Here is a 14,423-nt window from a genome sequence, read left to right on the forward strand (position 1 = left end):
TTGGGAGCTGTCAATCACACATCTTGCGACGCGACGTAGTCTCAAACAGTCGATTTGGGACAAAAGGAGCTTTTGCGAATTCTGTAAGGAGAGCTGTAATGAACCCCGTGTTCTCGCCAGCGGAGCAGCAAAACCATGGCAGAAATCATACGGAGGGGCATTTGTACAGGAGTGGTAAGTGGTACAGCCACCCAGAGCGGGAGTTCTTGGTCTGCCTTCAAGTTGCTGAGCAGCTGCAACTTTGATTCCTTAGTCTAATCTAATGCTCGATATTCAATGGATGAAGCTGTGCTCTTGCACCCATACGCTCCGTGATTGCTATTGATTGATGCAGGTGTCAGAATCTATGTCAAGGATGGTTGCCTATCTGCCTGCCTGCCACAGAACAATCGTTGTAAATCCCCCTCCAGCAATCAAGACTCAATGAATGCAAAGCTTGGCTACAGAAAAGTGATCACACAGGGCAACAAGCCTCATGACAAATGAAACTAGCTCTGGTGAGTCGGTAGTCTGGTTGACCCTCTGCTCTTACCCCCGCTCCTGTCTTCCACCCAGACGATACGTGCTCTCTCACCATCCACGACTGTTGACTTGAAGCCTTGTATGTCACGTCAGCGCTCGTTGTGGTCTGATGTGGCAGCCTCGTCTCAGAGGGGATTTCTGTGAACGCATAGAGAGACAGCATCAAGCCTATGAACTGTCTCGACAGGTCATGGAAGGTCTCATTGCGCAAACTCTCCTCCATGTTAATGCCCCTGCGCTGCTTTTTTGTTTCCTGCTTCAGCCCTCCATTCATCGCTTTCCAGGTCTGTATGTTCTGTGCGCAAAGGTTTGCAGAGAGTGACGCTGGCTTGTGGAGGTTCTTGAAGTTGCAGGCCCATGCGTGCTCGCCGTTGGACAATTTGGCGCTAGAACACGCTAATGCCTCTAGCGGTCGATCATCCAGGTTTAGCGCCGGATAAACACCGGCTAAATCCTCTTGCGATAAAAGGTGGACATCCTCAATATGTCTCTCACCTCGTCGTAGATTCCTGGGCTTCTGTACCACAACCTCCAGTATGATTTGACAAAGTCATCCCCGCCGTGTAATTCTGTCAAGCAAACGGCCACAGGACGCCAACAGCAAGTGTGACAGATCGGGGTACATTCGTTCCGCGTCCAAGATGAGACATTGCAGGTAGCCGAAGTTGAGGTTTCCAGCCTCCCGAATTTCGGTTGCTGAGGTGTGAAAGAAAGAGCTGGTCGATGTTAACCGGTACCAGGTAAATATGCCTTCTCACTCATACTGTCCTAAGGTTCCTGGGCAGGCTTTGTCCTGTGTCTGTCTGTCCACCTCCCTACTGCCAGCTCCGGACTGTGTCCGTGGTTTCGGGCTCGGTCTGCAGGCTTGTGCAGCCCTCGAAGTTGGAACAGAATATCTTTGTGTGTCTCTTTGAATGGGTGGTTGCATGCGGTGGAGGGGCAACCGTCGTCTGAAGATTTTGTGGCCCACAAGCCTTCGACTTGCAAGCACCAGGTTTACCGGGGTGGCGGATAGGCGCATCGCATGGCAGCTTCCTCCGCTCCGCAGCGGTGATTCTTGGCTGGATCGATTTGGACTGATCTGATCACTGACTGATTGCAGCTGCCTCCAGCTGTGATTGCGGTGATTGCTGTGAAGCGTTAACGACAGATCGCACTAGTGGCCCGGGTCGATCTGGTGCGCCTCGCCTGGCTATAAATTTCTCCTCTGCATTTTCCGAAACCTGAACCTGAACCTCCGCCTCTTACTCTCTACCAATAACTTCAAGTTCTCATCAACACCCTCTGCGTCGCTCTTTTGGACCAGAATTACACACGAACTTGGATACTCCATACTCTTACTCATCACATTCATCACCCAACTTCATCCTTTTCACCAACCTTCACCATGAAGATTGCGCATGTCATCAGCCTGGTGGTTGCCAGCTTCGCTGCTGCTTCCCTTGGTGAGTCAACAGCCTCTCGTCAACTTGTGTGTGCTTGTTACTGACAAGACAAACAGCTACTGCCATCAACTTTGGTGTCCATGACAAGGTGGTTGCAGCCTTGGCAGGTGAGAATTTCAATCCCACAGAGTCCTGACAACACAGCACTGACGAATTCGCACAGCTCGTGACTTGTCCCTTGATGAGATCCACGACATCATCAATCTCATGCCACGTCGTAAGTAACAAGTCCAGTGGTCTCTGCAATTTGACTGACATTGTTTGCAGAAGAGCCCGTCACTGTCACCGTGACTCCAGCTTACTGCACCCCGTATGGTCCTCCGTCTGCGTTGACTCCTGCCACCTCTGTCACTCCGTCCACCACTTATGTTACGGTCACCTCGTCCACTTCTGTCATCACCACTATCTACCCACCCGCACCGTCCACTTCCACCTCCGTGGCTAGCAGTGAGACTCCAGTTGAGACCCCAGGTGTGCCAACAAGCTCCACCACGCCAACTGTTGAGACACCTCCGGTTCCGTCTACCACTCCAGTTGAGAGCAGTGTTCCACTCACACCTGTGCCTAACACCCCGACTCTGTCATCTGAGAGCAGCACTGAGAGCAGCACTGTCATCGAGACCACATCATCTTCCACCACTACTGCCAGTGTCTCGACCACTTCCACTCAGACGACTGCCACTGCCACTACCTCCACTGGCATTCCACAAGCTCCCAACTCAAATGGCGCTGGAACCACCGGTTTGAACTTTGGCTTGGCCGGGTTGGTGGCTGTGTTGGCTTTGGCCTAAGAACACACACCTTCGTGAGATACCCTGACGCTCTTTGCAGCTATGTCTGCCATGTACCACAACATGCCGTTCATCAGCATATGCAAATGACAACAGACATTCCCCATCTCTTCAAGTGAGATGCATGAACAAACAACAAGAGAACACAGCACTAGCTTTTACAAAGGAACTCCTGAAATCAAGTGGCGGCAGCAGCATGGATCTTTCCAGCGGCCATATTGGACTGGTCACAGAGGGTGGCAACCACTTCTCTTGGGTTGGATTGAGGAATCAAAGCTAATTGCTATTGCACCTATTGATGATTCCCATCACACAGCATGTTGGCACAGTGATCAAAGTTGATGATCCTTGAACCATAGCTAGTCTCGAATGAAATGTGCTTTGAAAATCAACCTCTCTGCTTCCAGTACTTCCACCTTGTATCCTGAGTTCTCATTGTAGTGCTGTAGCCTTCAAAAACTCCCTCTGTCCGCCATCAATGTGTCATGAAGTAGGCCAAGGTCTTTGTTCTTGTCATCAGCACTGCCCATCCTTGAAGCACTGTGTGCACCCCCTAGACTAGAATGGCCCTGAGAATGTCGCCCCCAATTGATCGATCAGATCAACCACGACAATATCGCCAGATCGCAGCAGCCCCTCGGTAAGCCAATCACGCGCAAGGATCGCGAAATAATCCTTTGCTCGCCAGATCGACCTCTCCAGCGTCAGATCGACCTCTCCAGCGCGAGATCGACCCTCCTGGCGCCTGATCAGATCAGTCGACATTCCGTGATCTTCCGTGGTGCGCGTCGCCGTGAGGGTTTGACGGCGCTCTCATTCTCTCTCTCACCGATCTCTCACATTGTCCTGAGTGAGTGAGCTGTCGCTCGGCTAGTGAAGTCTTCCGCCGGTTGAGATAGACTCCTTGGAGGTTCACGAACCACGAATGCCCGATTGAGGTCGGCTGGGGTTCTGTATTGCATTTGGCGAGGCTGAGAATCCCGGCTGATCTTCGGCTGACCACCCCTTTTCAAGGACGCTGTCGTTGGTCTTGGGAGTTGGCGGTGCCGTTGGTGTCGATGGCTAGGTACCTACCTAGTATGCAATGCACCTTTGCACCTCCTACTTGTAATGTCTGCAGGTCGCTTGTCCGACCCTCATTGTCAACGAGCTACTGCTTCAGGTTCTGACATGCTTTGATGGCTGTAACGGCCAATGGCCGACTGTGATTGAAGGAGAGAAGCCTTTTTTTGTCACATTGTTTCTCAATCACAAGATCACCCACACCATCTGCAGGGCAAATCTACATATCCAGGTATATTCCATCTGCATCTTTATCTTCACCTTCACGTAGAGCAATAGACCGTGCTACCTTGTGTCCCTCCTGGCAGTCTCATGGCGTTCATGGGCCGATACCACCTGGCTTTTTAGTCTACAGGGTCTTTGCCTTCTTCGGAGGGCCACCGCCATTCTCCCAGACTTCCTCCCAAAAGCCTTCCTTCCACAATCTCAAGACCTCGAATCCCACCTCTATCGCGATCAGGACGATGATGGTCCACTCCAAGAACAACCCGTGCTTCTCGCTCAGTCTCTCCCTCAGCACAGTCGCAATCTCTGCTGCGTAGTCCATCTTCTCGTTCAACACTTTGATCCTGATCCCTACATCCAACGCTCGGCCGACTTGATCGTAGTAGTTTTCCAGGTTGAGTTCGTGCCGCGAGTCCCAGAAGAGATCAGGGAGAGAGTCGGTGAGCTCGGAGTAGAGGTTTAGCTGCGCGCGAAGGAGGAGGAGTTGCCCGGTTTTGCGGGAGATGAAGTCACGGGAGAGTTTGAACGGGAGCCGGGAACCCTTTGCTAGGAGGGCCGGAATGTCCGCCGTAGAGGCTAGATAGGTGGAGAGGTTTGTCTCAAGGACGGCGAGTTTGGTGGAGCGAGCAAACCCGGAGGAAAAGGCGATCTTGGTGAGGACTGTATCCACAGTCTGGAAATGTGATTCGACCTGTTGAGGGTCCGCGGTTGAGGCCGGTTCCTGATAGTCTGACTTCTTGGTTCCCAGGATGATGGTGTCACCGCGGATGAGACTGTGTTCGCGGTTCGGATCCTCGATGTAATCCAGATCCTCCGTCTCAATTGGTTCCTTATGAGGGTCGTCTGCTGCGGGGAGAAGAGTGCGTGTTGCAAAGTATGAAGTGAACCCATCCGGTAAAGCCCACGTTACCACCGTGCCCGACGGGAAGACGAAAACATCGCCAACTTCTGTGGACGAAAGATCTCTTGCGGAAGGATTGGTCGAACGGTAGATTGATGAGATGGGGATTTGTACGTGGACGACCTGCGGAAATAGTCCAGTGCCGAGTGGATCGGGCTCGTAGCCTTTGTTGCGAAGAATCTCGACAACTTTGGCTAGGTCAAATTGTTCTGCAACAGCGTACGCCGTCACAAGTTTGGGTGTTTGTTCTGCCTCTTCATATGGTCTCACGCTTGGCTTCGTCAGGCCAGCTTTGGATCTCTGGGCCTCCAATCCAACTCTTCGCAGCGAGGTCTTGGTGCCCGGGGAACGTGCGGTCTTTCGTTTCTGCGCAGGTGTTGCTGCTTCGACGACGGAATCAACCGAGTACCCGTCCCTCTGCCCGTCTGTTTTTTGTGCTGACTGGCTCATTAACGACGTATTGGAGGAAAAGAACTCCCGGCGGCGGGGTCGTTGGAAGATTGGCGATGCGTGGAGAGGGCGGAAGCCCGGTTGACGAAGCACATCATATCCTGCTCGTCGACAAGCGGTGCAAATAAATTGGCTTCCCAGATTTAGCATTGGGCGAGAAGCCGCCGAGCGCATGGTCTGATGAAGAGACTGGGAGCGTCGAATATCAAAGACTGTATCATCGCCAACACTAAGTGCCAATCTTGGTTGGAGCTCAAGCTGCAGGTTGTGCTCTGGCCGCAACGTCCGCAAGGCTGAACAAGGCAGAGGACTTGGCGCTCGTCATTTCAATGTTCCAGATCCCTCGGTGTTGGAACTACTCCGTCTGCAGACTCCAGCCTGCGCGCGCAAATGACGCGCTTCTGAGCTTCCTATCCTCTGCATGGCGGCCGGAGATGGCTCGTCTGAGCCAGGCGACCATGAGCAGCTTCAGGAAACCGTCAGCCATCCTCCGAAGCCAACGAAGCCCAAGTCGACCGCAGACGAATCCGAGGAAGAGGAGGATGAAGAAGAGGACGAAGAGCCACGACTCAAATATGCTACGTTGACAAGGAACGTGAGCTCCATATACCGCAATGGAGATGCGACGAGCGCCTTTCACGTGGCCGGGGACAAAATGATCGTTGGGACTCACAACGGAAACATTCATGTCTTCGCTTTGCCCTCATTCAACTCCGTGCGCGTCTACCACGCTCACACAGCCAGCATATCGGCTATCTCGATATCTCCTTACAACCCCCCGCTTGCAGGCTTTCGTCTCGACCCAGGCACGAAGTTAGCAGCCGAAGCTGCTTCGAAAGCGGAGAGCTCACCCTCAAGCTCACCGGCGCCGAAAGGAAAGCAATTGCAAACCCCGCTACCAGATATACCTCCAAATCGGATATACGTTGCCACGTCTTCCATAGACGGGAATGTGTGCATTGCATCATTAGTCGATCCTCGTGATGTACAGTTGCGCAATTTCGGAAGACCTGTTCAGACTGTTGCCCTGTCCCCGGAATACAAGTCGGATAGAACCTATCTGTCTGGTGGGCAGGCTGGCAGTTTGGTTTTGACTACTGGTGGACAAGCAGGCAAAAGTGCCAACGCGACTACGACAGGAGCAGCGGCGGCCGCCTCTGGCTGGCTTGGGTCGATCGGTCTTGGTACAAACACGGGTTCAGACAAAATTCTGCACGGCGGTGAGGGTATCATCAGCACTATCAAATGGTCACTCACAGGAAAATATGTCCTCTGGGTAAACGAACAAGGGATCAAAATCATGAGATCGAACATGAAGCTCGAAAGCTCAGAGGCTGGCCTCGAATGGAAACGGATGAGCCATATCGACAGACCTAATCGTCCTGGATGGGAGGATATGGCGGGTGTATGGAAAGCTCGCGCTGAGTGGATCGACCGCGATAACCTCGAAACTGACGACGACTCTCCCGTTAGCGCCCTCGTCCCTGCTCCTGCAAACGGTGCATCTCCTAAGCTAGATCCGAGGAAAGCAAAAGTTGAAGAAGTCTTAGTAGGGTGGGGAGATTCAGCATGGATCATCAAGGTCTACCCAGGATCTCTGGAAAGTGGAGGTAATAATAAAATTGGACGCGCTGAAGTCGCTACGATGTGAGTTCGACAAACTCTCTGGAAGCTGCAAATACTGACTGTTGGACAGTATACGATTCGATGACTGTACAATATCTGGAATTTCGTTATATACCCCAAGTCTGCTTTTGGTGCTTGCATTCATGGAAAAGAAAAAGGGCAATGGTTCAGCGTCTCAAGACAGCGAAGGCAGCAGGAGAGGCCGACGAGCACGACATAATGCATTAGAACCAGAGTTGCGTCTAGTCAACATCGACACGAAAGAAGAAGTCGACACCGATACTCTCACTGTGAGTAGATTCGAGACCCTCTCGGCTTCAGACTATCACTTGGGGGTTCTGCCACCGCTTCGTATCCCCGCTGCACTTCTCCAAAAGGGGTACCTCAGCACCATTGGCTCTGGTATGAGTACGGTTGGTTCAAGTCTCGCCACAGGCGTCGAGACCGTTGGTCAAGGGATGTGGGACGCCACCATGTATGGGCCGCGCCTCCTGGGTGCAAATCGAATCTTCAGTTCAGGCGAGAGCATTCGAAGCGGTGTCAGTGGCCCTGATAAAACAGGAAGCACCAGAGAACGCAACTATCTCACAGGCTGGATCCCCGGCTTTGGATCCAGTGAAGCAGGTGCCAAAGAGGAGATAAATACCATGGCCACAGCACAAAGCATGAAGATCTTCATTTACAGTCCCTATGACTGTATTGTGGCAGTCAGACGCAATCTTAACGACCGCATGCAGTGGCTTGTGAGCCTGAAGAGATACAAAGAAGCCTGGGAACTGGTTGACCAGCATCCCGAAGCGGCCGGCACCCTCTCAGAATCTTCGGAAACTTCATCACCGCCAAGTCCATCAAAGGCTAGTTCCGTCGCAAGGTCAGGCACGGCAGTCCCTCTGAGCCCAACGCAGGCTCGTCAGCAGGCTACAATGGCCGAATTTTTCTCGGATTCTGTTTCGATCACGAGTTCAGCGCGGGTCAAATCGAAGAACAAATTCTCTGCTGCTGAAAAGGAGAAGCGCAGAATAGGCGAGTTGTGGCTGAAGCAATTGGTTGACGCCAATAAATGGTCAGAAGCTGGCGAAGTTGCAGCAAAAGTCCTAAACACAACAAGCCGATGGGAGCACTGGGCATGGGTATTCGTTAAAAAAGCGAAGTTTGACGAGATATCGCCTCACATACCGACGTTGGAACTCACACCCCCTTTGCCATCCTCCGTTTATGAAATCATCCTCGGTCATTACGCGGAGGTTGACAGAATTCGATTCAAGGAGCTTCTTGATGAATGGCCTTCTGATCTTTTTGAGATCAGCAGCATCACAGCAGCGATTGAAGATCAGTTCCGCAGTGGTAGTGCTCCGAAAGGGTCGCAGGATTGGAGGCTATTGCAGGAAAGTCTGGGGAAACTGTTCCTCGCAGACGGGCATTATGACGAAGCTCTAAGGTGCTACATCGCTTTGCAGGACGCAGACACAGCCATGTCATTGATCAAGGAACATCATCTCGTCGACGCCATTGCTGACGACATTCCCAGCTTTGTGATGCTGCGAGTTTCGCCTGAACAAGTGAAGAGCGCGACCCGCGAGGAACTGGATGAACTCGCTGCTGACCCGATCAAAGTTCTCGTAGACGAAGCTACTGCTGGAGTCGTTGAACCCGACGAAGTTGTTGCGCAGCTTGATAGGCCGACACTGAAGCCTTTTCTCTATTTCTATCTTCGCAATCTGTGGCGCGGCGAGGGGACCCAGGAAGCGCCCGCGTTACCCCGTGTTGGACATTCAGCTATTACCACGTCGCTTGCAGCCGACACCGGCAAACAACATGTCGAGCACTTCGCGGACATTGCTGTCGAATTGTTTGCCGAATTCGATCGAGATCTGCTTATGGAATTCCTGCAAGCATCCACGGCTTACGCTTTCGAAAACGCTGTCAAAATATGTGAGAGGAAGCATTACGTTGAAGAACTCGTCTATTTCTTGAGCAAAACCGGACAAACCAAGAAAGCGCTGTTTTTAATCATTGACGAATTGAAGGATGTCTCAAAGGCCATCGCCTTTGCCAAGGAGCAAGCTGACCAGAGTCTCTGGGACGACTTCCTCGAATACAGCATGTCGAGACCAAGATTCATTTCAGGTCTCCTGGCAGAGGTCGGAACTGCGATTGACCCTATTACCTTGGTGAAAAGAATACCTTCCGGGCTGGAAGTGGAAGGCTTAAAGGATGGACTGAAGAAGATGATTCGGGAGTATGATCTGCAAGACAGCATCAGCGCTGGGGTTGCGAGAGTGCTCAGTAGCGAAGTCGCCGTCGGGATGGAGACTCTGAGAAGAGGTCGGAGAAAAGGCATCAAGTTCGACATTGTCGCGACAACAGGGAAACACCAGCGGCCACTCGCGCAGGACCTTGATGGTTCCAAGGACCAACCGGCGGAGGAACAACAAACCGAAGCCGAAGAGGCAATTAAGCCAGGACATTGTGCGTCCTGTCACAAGGCGTTCCATGAAAATGAAAGCGAAACTCTGGTCGGGTTCGCTTGCGGGCACGTCTATCACGTCTCACATCTGCTACATGGCCCCGATGCGGAAGGCGACGAGGTGTTATTACCCCAGAATGGAGCTCTTCGTCCGGATGATGGCGAAGCCGAGGAAACCAGGTTTTCGAGAACGGTGGGACCAAAGGTCACGAATGCGCGTTTACTGAAAGATAAAATACAGAACGTTGGCGGATGTACTATATGCAAGGGGTCAAGGGAACGAATGGAGGCTGTGGGTGGCTGACAGAGGGTTCAGAAGCATTGTCGCCGACCTTCAGCTACTGGTCCACTCTGTCTACGGTATACCTCGCGGCAGCCTTCCAAGCATTTGGGCAAGCAAGAACCTGCCCTGATGCCAACTCTCGAAGATACCAATGTGCCAGACAACATTGGGAAAAGCAGTAACTGCAACCACAAGGCACAATTTCTTGGCATCCGACTTGAGATTTCCTCTTATGAAGCTTTAACCTCCCTTCTTCTACGATTGTTAACACGATACCGTACCGTTCGGGGGCCAATACCAACCGCATCTTGCAGGCCCGGATATCGCAAGATCGATCTTGAAACACCCTCGTATCCCACCACGTGGCCTAAGCGCTTACGCTCCACCCCCACTTACCCCCGTCTTAATTATATCTCCTGAGTCCTTGACCAAGGCAGGCAGGGGATCTCTTGCATACTCGTCCGCGGCCGGAGAGCGAGGCATATGGCCGTGGTGGTGCTCCGTTCCTCGTCGCCTATACCTACTCTGGCATCTCTACAGCCTGGAAAGGGCAGGTGGATCGTTCGGCTTCGATTTCCAACTGCCCAGATCTGCCACTGGGTGCTCTCCCTGGCTTTCTTGGGCTTATCCAACCCTGTCCCGTTCCAAGTACTTAAAGGGCAGGACCCCATCCCATCGGCGACCTTCTGAAGCCCGATCCTTCTTTGATTCGAGATGGATGGAGATTGCGTGCTCTGGCTGAAGCCCGAATCTTGCAAAGCAGCAAGATTCTTGGATTTTTCTGGCAAGATGGAGTGTTTCGGGTCATGATGGGGGATTGACGGATGCCAGGCTTTCGTGCGTAGCGTGTACGCTGCGTATTCAGGGACCTCTAACCGTCGCGTCGACCTGAGAAGTCCTGCCGAACCGGTGGTGCTGCGTGCAAACGGAAAGGTCCGAGTTAAGCGCCTAGGCTGGAAAGAGACGAGCTGATGTGGTTGACGGCGGTTCTCAGCTTCTACTCGAGCAATGCAGGACCTTGACTGTGCTTTTGCTTCCTGGACAATACCAAAAGGGTACTGTACGCAGATGTTTTCCGATTCAGCAATCTTTCCTGGCTCTTTCACCAAACATGAGGACTCCTCTCGTTGATGCGTGGACGTCGACGGCGAATCTGAGGAAGACGAAGCCTTTAGGACGGTCTTCCAACTCAACCTTGTTGACGTTATTAACCTACTGGGCAGGATCGCGAACCTTTGACTTGCCTACGTCGTGTTCGCCATCGATATGAAGAGAGACCGCGTTAATTCCTGCAGCAGTTTTGATAAACCGCCCCCTTCAAGCACGATTCTTGATACAGAAACCGACAATCCTCTTAACATGCGCCGCCCAGAGACAAAGGATGTATTTGTCCCAACAAACTACCGTCCGATTCGGATCCGTGTCCTGACGCTTCATCTCTCAATTCTCCGCGCGGTCACAAGGAGAACGACTGGACAGCAAGGGAACCCTTTCCTTAATACATTGTGCTCGTTGATCTTGTTAACGCTCGCATCCGACAAATAACCACAGCTCCAGCTCCAGCTCCAGCTCCCCCTCCCCATCAGCGGCGCGTGCCCGTCGCAGTCTTCGGTGTATCGCAGCTCGTGCGACCTACAAAAAAACCGAGACAGGTGTAACTCAAGAACCTTTCCCAGATGTCGAACTCGAGCTCAATCTTCATCTTCACCTTCACCTTCACCTTCACCTTCACCTTCACCTTCACCTTCACCTTCACCTTCAGCTTGAGAATTAGCTTTAGTGTGAAAGCTTCTGCTTCACATTGGGTTCTATGTCCAGAGATGCGGGCGGGGGACAGTCTGAAAGGCCTCCTTGACCAGAGCCGAAAACACCGCGCGCGTGGATGGATCTCGTGTGCTCCGTCGCTTTGTTCAGGCACTGAGGAGGGTGGGTAGGTTCTATCCAGATGTCTGATGGATAGATAGGTACATATGTTCTATTGTCCCAGGAAGCCAGCACCACTGCATCGATGCGTCCTAGGACGAGGAGATTGATTGGACTGTCTGTTACATGTAAAGAGAGAGATCCTCCACTTGAGGCACATGGCCACATCCACGCGGAGAGAAAGAGAGAGACACACACACACTCATCCGCCTTCGCTTCAACCTGACAACCCCTTTCTCGTGGCATACACACAGCCGAGTCTGCCTTCTTTTGAAACGACCTCGGAACTAAGCGCCTCCGGCTCAGTCGTGCGATAGACAAGGCCGGGCCTGGGAGCTGGAACGAGAGGAACGGTTAAGAGGCGGATTGGGCAACGTACCGAGTCCTCGATACATGATGCCGTGGCTTGCTGGGGATTCAAAGGTACGGCGTCGTATGGATGGGCGGGCCCGCGGCGCCCTGTCCTGTCCTGTCCTGTTCCTCCTTGCGCTGTGCTGTGGCTTGGGGCGGACGGGTGAGCCGTGATAGGGATGTGTATGTTGTTTATGGATGGGGTGGAGGAGGTGAAGAAAGACAAAGTGAGTGATGTTACTCTGCTCAGATGGATGGTTGGATGGGCCATGGAGTGTCAAGAGGAAATGAAAGCCAGCTGAGCAGGCCGGCAAGGCAGATCTGGTGTCTCTCATTGATTACAATCAAGAGGAGCACGTCGACTGTTTCCAAGCTCTCCCCTTCGTCCAGTGTCCGTGGTTGACACCACGCTCATCCAGGGGACTCGGCAAGCACCACCGCCGTGCCCTATAAAACTCGGAGATGATGTTTCCCTTTCCCTTCCCCTTTTGCCCCATCCCAGCCTCGCAATGGTATATCCCGCCCGGTTTCAGCCAGAGCCTCATTTCTATCGCATTTCTACCCTCAGCCCTGTGCTGCACCGCCAGAACCGAAATTCGCTCTCCTCTCGGCCATAAACGCCCTGACGCCCTCCAACCGGGTCACAAAGAACAACCGCTTCGCATCGTCCTTCCACACCAGGACGCCCGTCTCGTCCGCGTACCGACAGTTGGCCTCGTACTCGGCCCGCGTGGAGAAATCCCGGAACAGAAACCCCGGCGTGGTCGTCATGCGGTCTCTTTCCAGCTGCCAGAGGTGAATTTGGTCTAATATCGTCGCGGGAAGGATCGGGACTGTCTTCTGCGCCTGCGCCTCGGTGGCAGTGCCCCGTGCTAGCAAGGCGGCTTGTTCGGCCTGCGCGTGCCTCCTCATCTGCGGGTGCGCATGAGTCGTCAGATACGAAATGATCTGGTCGGCGGTGATGCCGGCCTGGACGGCTCGTTGGACCGAGGATTTGCTCATTTTCCCCGTGACGAGATTCGGATGGCGGGAACGAAGGTTTACGAAGAGTGATAAGAGGGCGATCTGTAAGGGGGAGGAAGTGTAGGCGTAGACGCGGTAGTTGGTCTCAACTATTATGAAGCCCTTTTGTGTCACGGTGCCGGAAGGCGTGGTTGTGCCTGACGAGGAGGAATATTTCTGGGAGAGGGAGGTGCCAATGGTGAGGTTGGTCGTCGAGAGCGCGGAGGCCGAGTCGGATGTCAACGTCGTGGCTAGCCGTGTCGGGTAGAAGTAATTGGCAGGATTGATGCCGTCGTCGGATAGAGGTTGGTAGACAAGCCCGAGAGAGACGAGGTCCGAGAGGCAGCGCCGTTGGGTTTCGTCCAGAGTAGAGGTCGAATACGCGAGCCCCAGCTCTAGGGATGAGACAAGGAACAGGAAGGACAGGACGTCGACTTTGTCCATGTCAAAGACCTCGGCGTTGTCCACGTAGAGGAATAGCAAGGCCCATACTTGGGTGTTGATGTCTTGCAGGACAAACGCAAAGCCTTCCTTCGTGATCCTGGCTCTTTGGCCATGATTGTACGCCCCGCTAACCTCGATGAGATGACCCGCCTTGAGAAGCTCAATGACTCCTGGAGCCGGTTCGATGGCTGGCTGCTCGTTGGCCGTTTCAAGTGGTATGGACGATGAGCCGACCATGTAGCCTAATATACCTTCCCATCGTTGGCGGGAATACTCATCCAGTTGGGATATCGTGGCCTTGTCGCTGGCCGGGACCCGCGCGACCTGTCCAAAGGACCGGCTGTCACCTGCCCCCGTCAAAGCGCGACGGAGAGATCGGGCGAAGTCCGGAGTCAACGCATATGCCTTGGTCGAGTTGAGGGTGACATCGCGAAATATGTGGTAGCGGTGAAGTAGATCCAAGGCGTACTCGCGTTCGCCTCTACTGGTGTCCTTGACAAACTGTTCCAGTTGTTTCACTGGCAGAGGCCGGGGCATGTACAACAGCATCAAGACAAAGGATTTTGCCAGTGCTGACAGCCGTTTCCTGAATATCGCCAACGCAGAGGATGGACTTCTGTAGAGGCGATAGAACTGGGTACCCGGGAGCGTCTCGAGGTACTCCCATGACTGTAGTGTTGCGTCCGCCATGGTGACCAAGGACGAATCGAAGAGGAGGAAGTTGCAATTGTCGAGGTCTTCGTGACCACGGTCACCTAATCCATCATCTCATTCCGTCGATGCACATACTGCGAGTCGAGAGTGATGAGTTCCAGAAGTAACAGTTGATAGAGCAGCATCTCAGGCATTAACCAGGTGCAAATTGAGTCAAAAGTGCCAAGAAATATGTCTTCTTTGGGACAAATACCTCGCTGCTTTGGCTAATTTCCTG

The 14,423-nt window shown here is 53.0% G+C and overlaps 4 protein-coding genes across 4 annotated transcripts; 2 read left to right on the top strand and 2 right to left on the bottom strand.

Annotated features, from left to right (window-relative positions):
• Window positions 1-1,909: 1,909 nt before the first annotated feature.
• Z520_01004 (uncharacterized protein) lies at window positions 1,910-2,758 on the top strand (the record flags this gene model as incomplete). Its single annotated transcript, XM_016771522.1, has 4 exons — window positions 1,910-1,967; window positions 2,024-2,074; window positions 2,131-2,184; window positions 2,235-2,758. The coding sequence occupies 4 exons, from the start codon at window positions 1,910-1,912 to the stop codon at window positions 2,756-2,758; spliced, it is 687 nt and encodes a 228-aa protein (XP_016636661.1).
• Window positions 2,759-4,169: 1,411 nt separating this feature from the next.
• On the bottom strand, window positions 4,170-5,570 carry Z520_01005 (uncharacterized protein; the record flags this gene model as incomplete). Its single annotated transcript, XM_016771523.1, has 1 exon — window positions 4,170-5,570. The coding sequence occupies one exon, from the start codon at window positions 5,568-5,570 to the stop codon at window positions 4,170-4,172; it is 1,401 nt and encodes a 466-aa protein (XP_016636662.1).
• A 247-nt stretch (window positions 5,571-5,817) lies between these two features.
• Z520_01006 (uncharacterized protein) lies at window positions 5,818-9,793 on the top strand (the record flags this gene model as incomplete). The annotated part of the gene is made up of 2 exons (XM_016771524.1): window positions 5,818-7,043; window positions 7,093-9,793. The coding sequence occupies 2 exons, from the start codon at window positions 5,818-5,820 to the stop codon at window positions 9,791-9,793; spliced, it is 3,927 nt and encodes a 1,308-aa protein (XP_016636663.1).
• Window positions 9,794-12,610: 2,817 nt separating this feature from the next.
• On the bottom strand, window positions 12,611-14,182 carry Z520_01007 (uncharacterized protein; the record flags this gene model as incomplete). The annotated part of the gene is made up of 1 exon (XM_016771525.1): window positions 12,611-14,182. The coding sequence occupies one exon, from the start codon at window positions 14,180-14,182 to the stop codon at window positions 12,611-12,613; it is 1,572 nt and encodes a 523-aa protein (XP_016636664.1).
• Window positions 14,183-14,423: the final 241 nt, after the last annotated feature.

This window comes from Fonsecaea multimorphosa, assembly GCF_000836435.1.
Source record: "Fonsecaea multimorphosa CBS 102226 unplaced genomic scaffold supercont1.2, whole genome shotgun sequence".
NCBI classification, from domain to species: domain Eukaryota; kingdom Fungi; phylum Ascomycota; class Eurotiomycetes; order Chaetothyriales; family Herpotrichiellaceae; genus Fonsecaea; species Fonsecaea multimorphosa.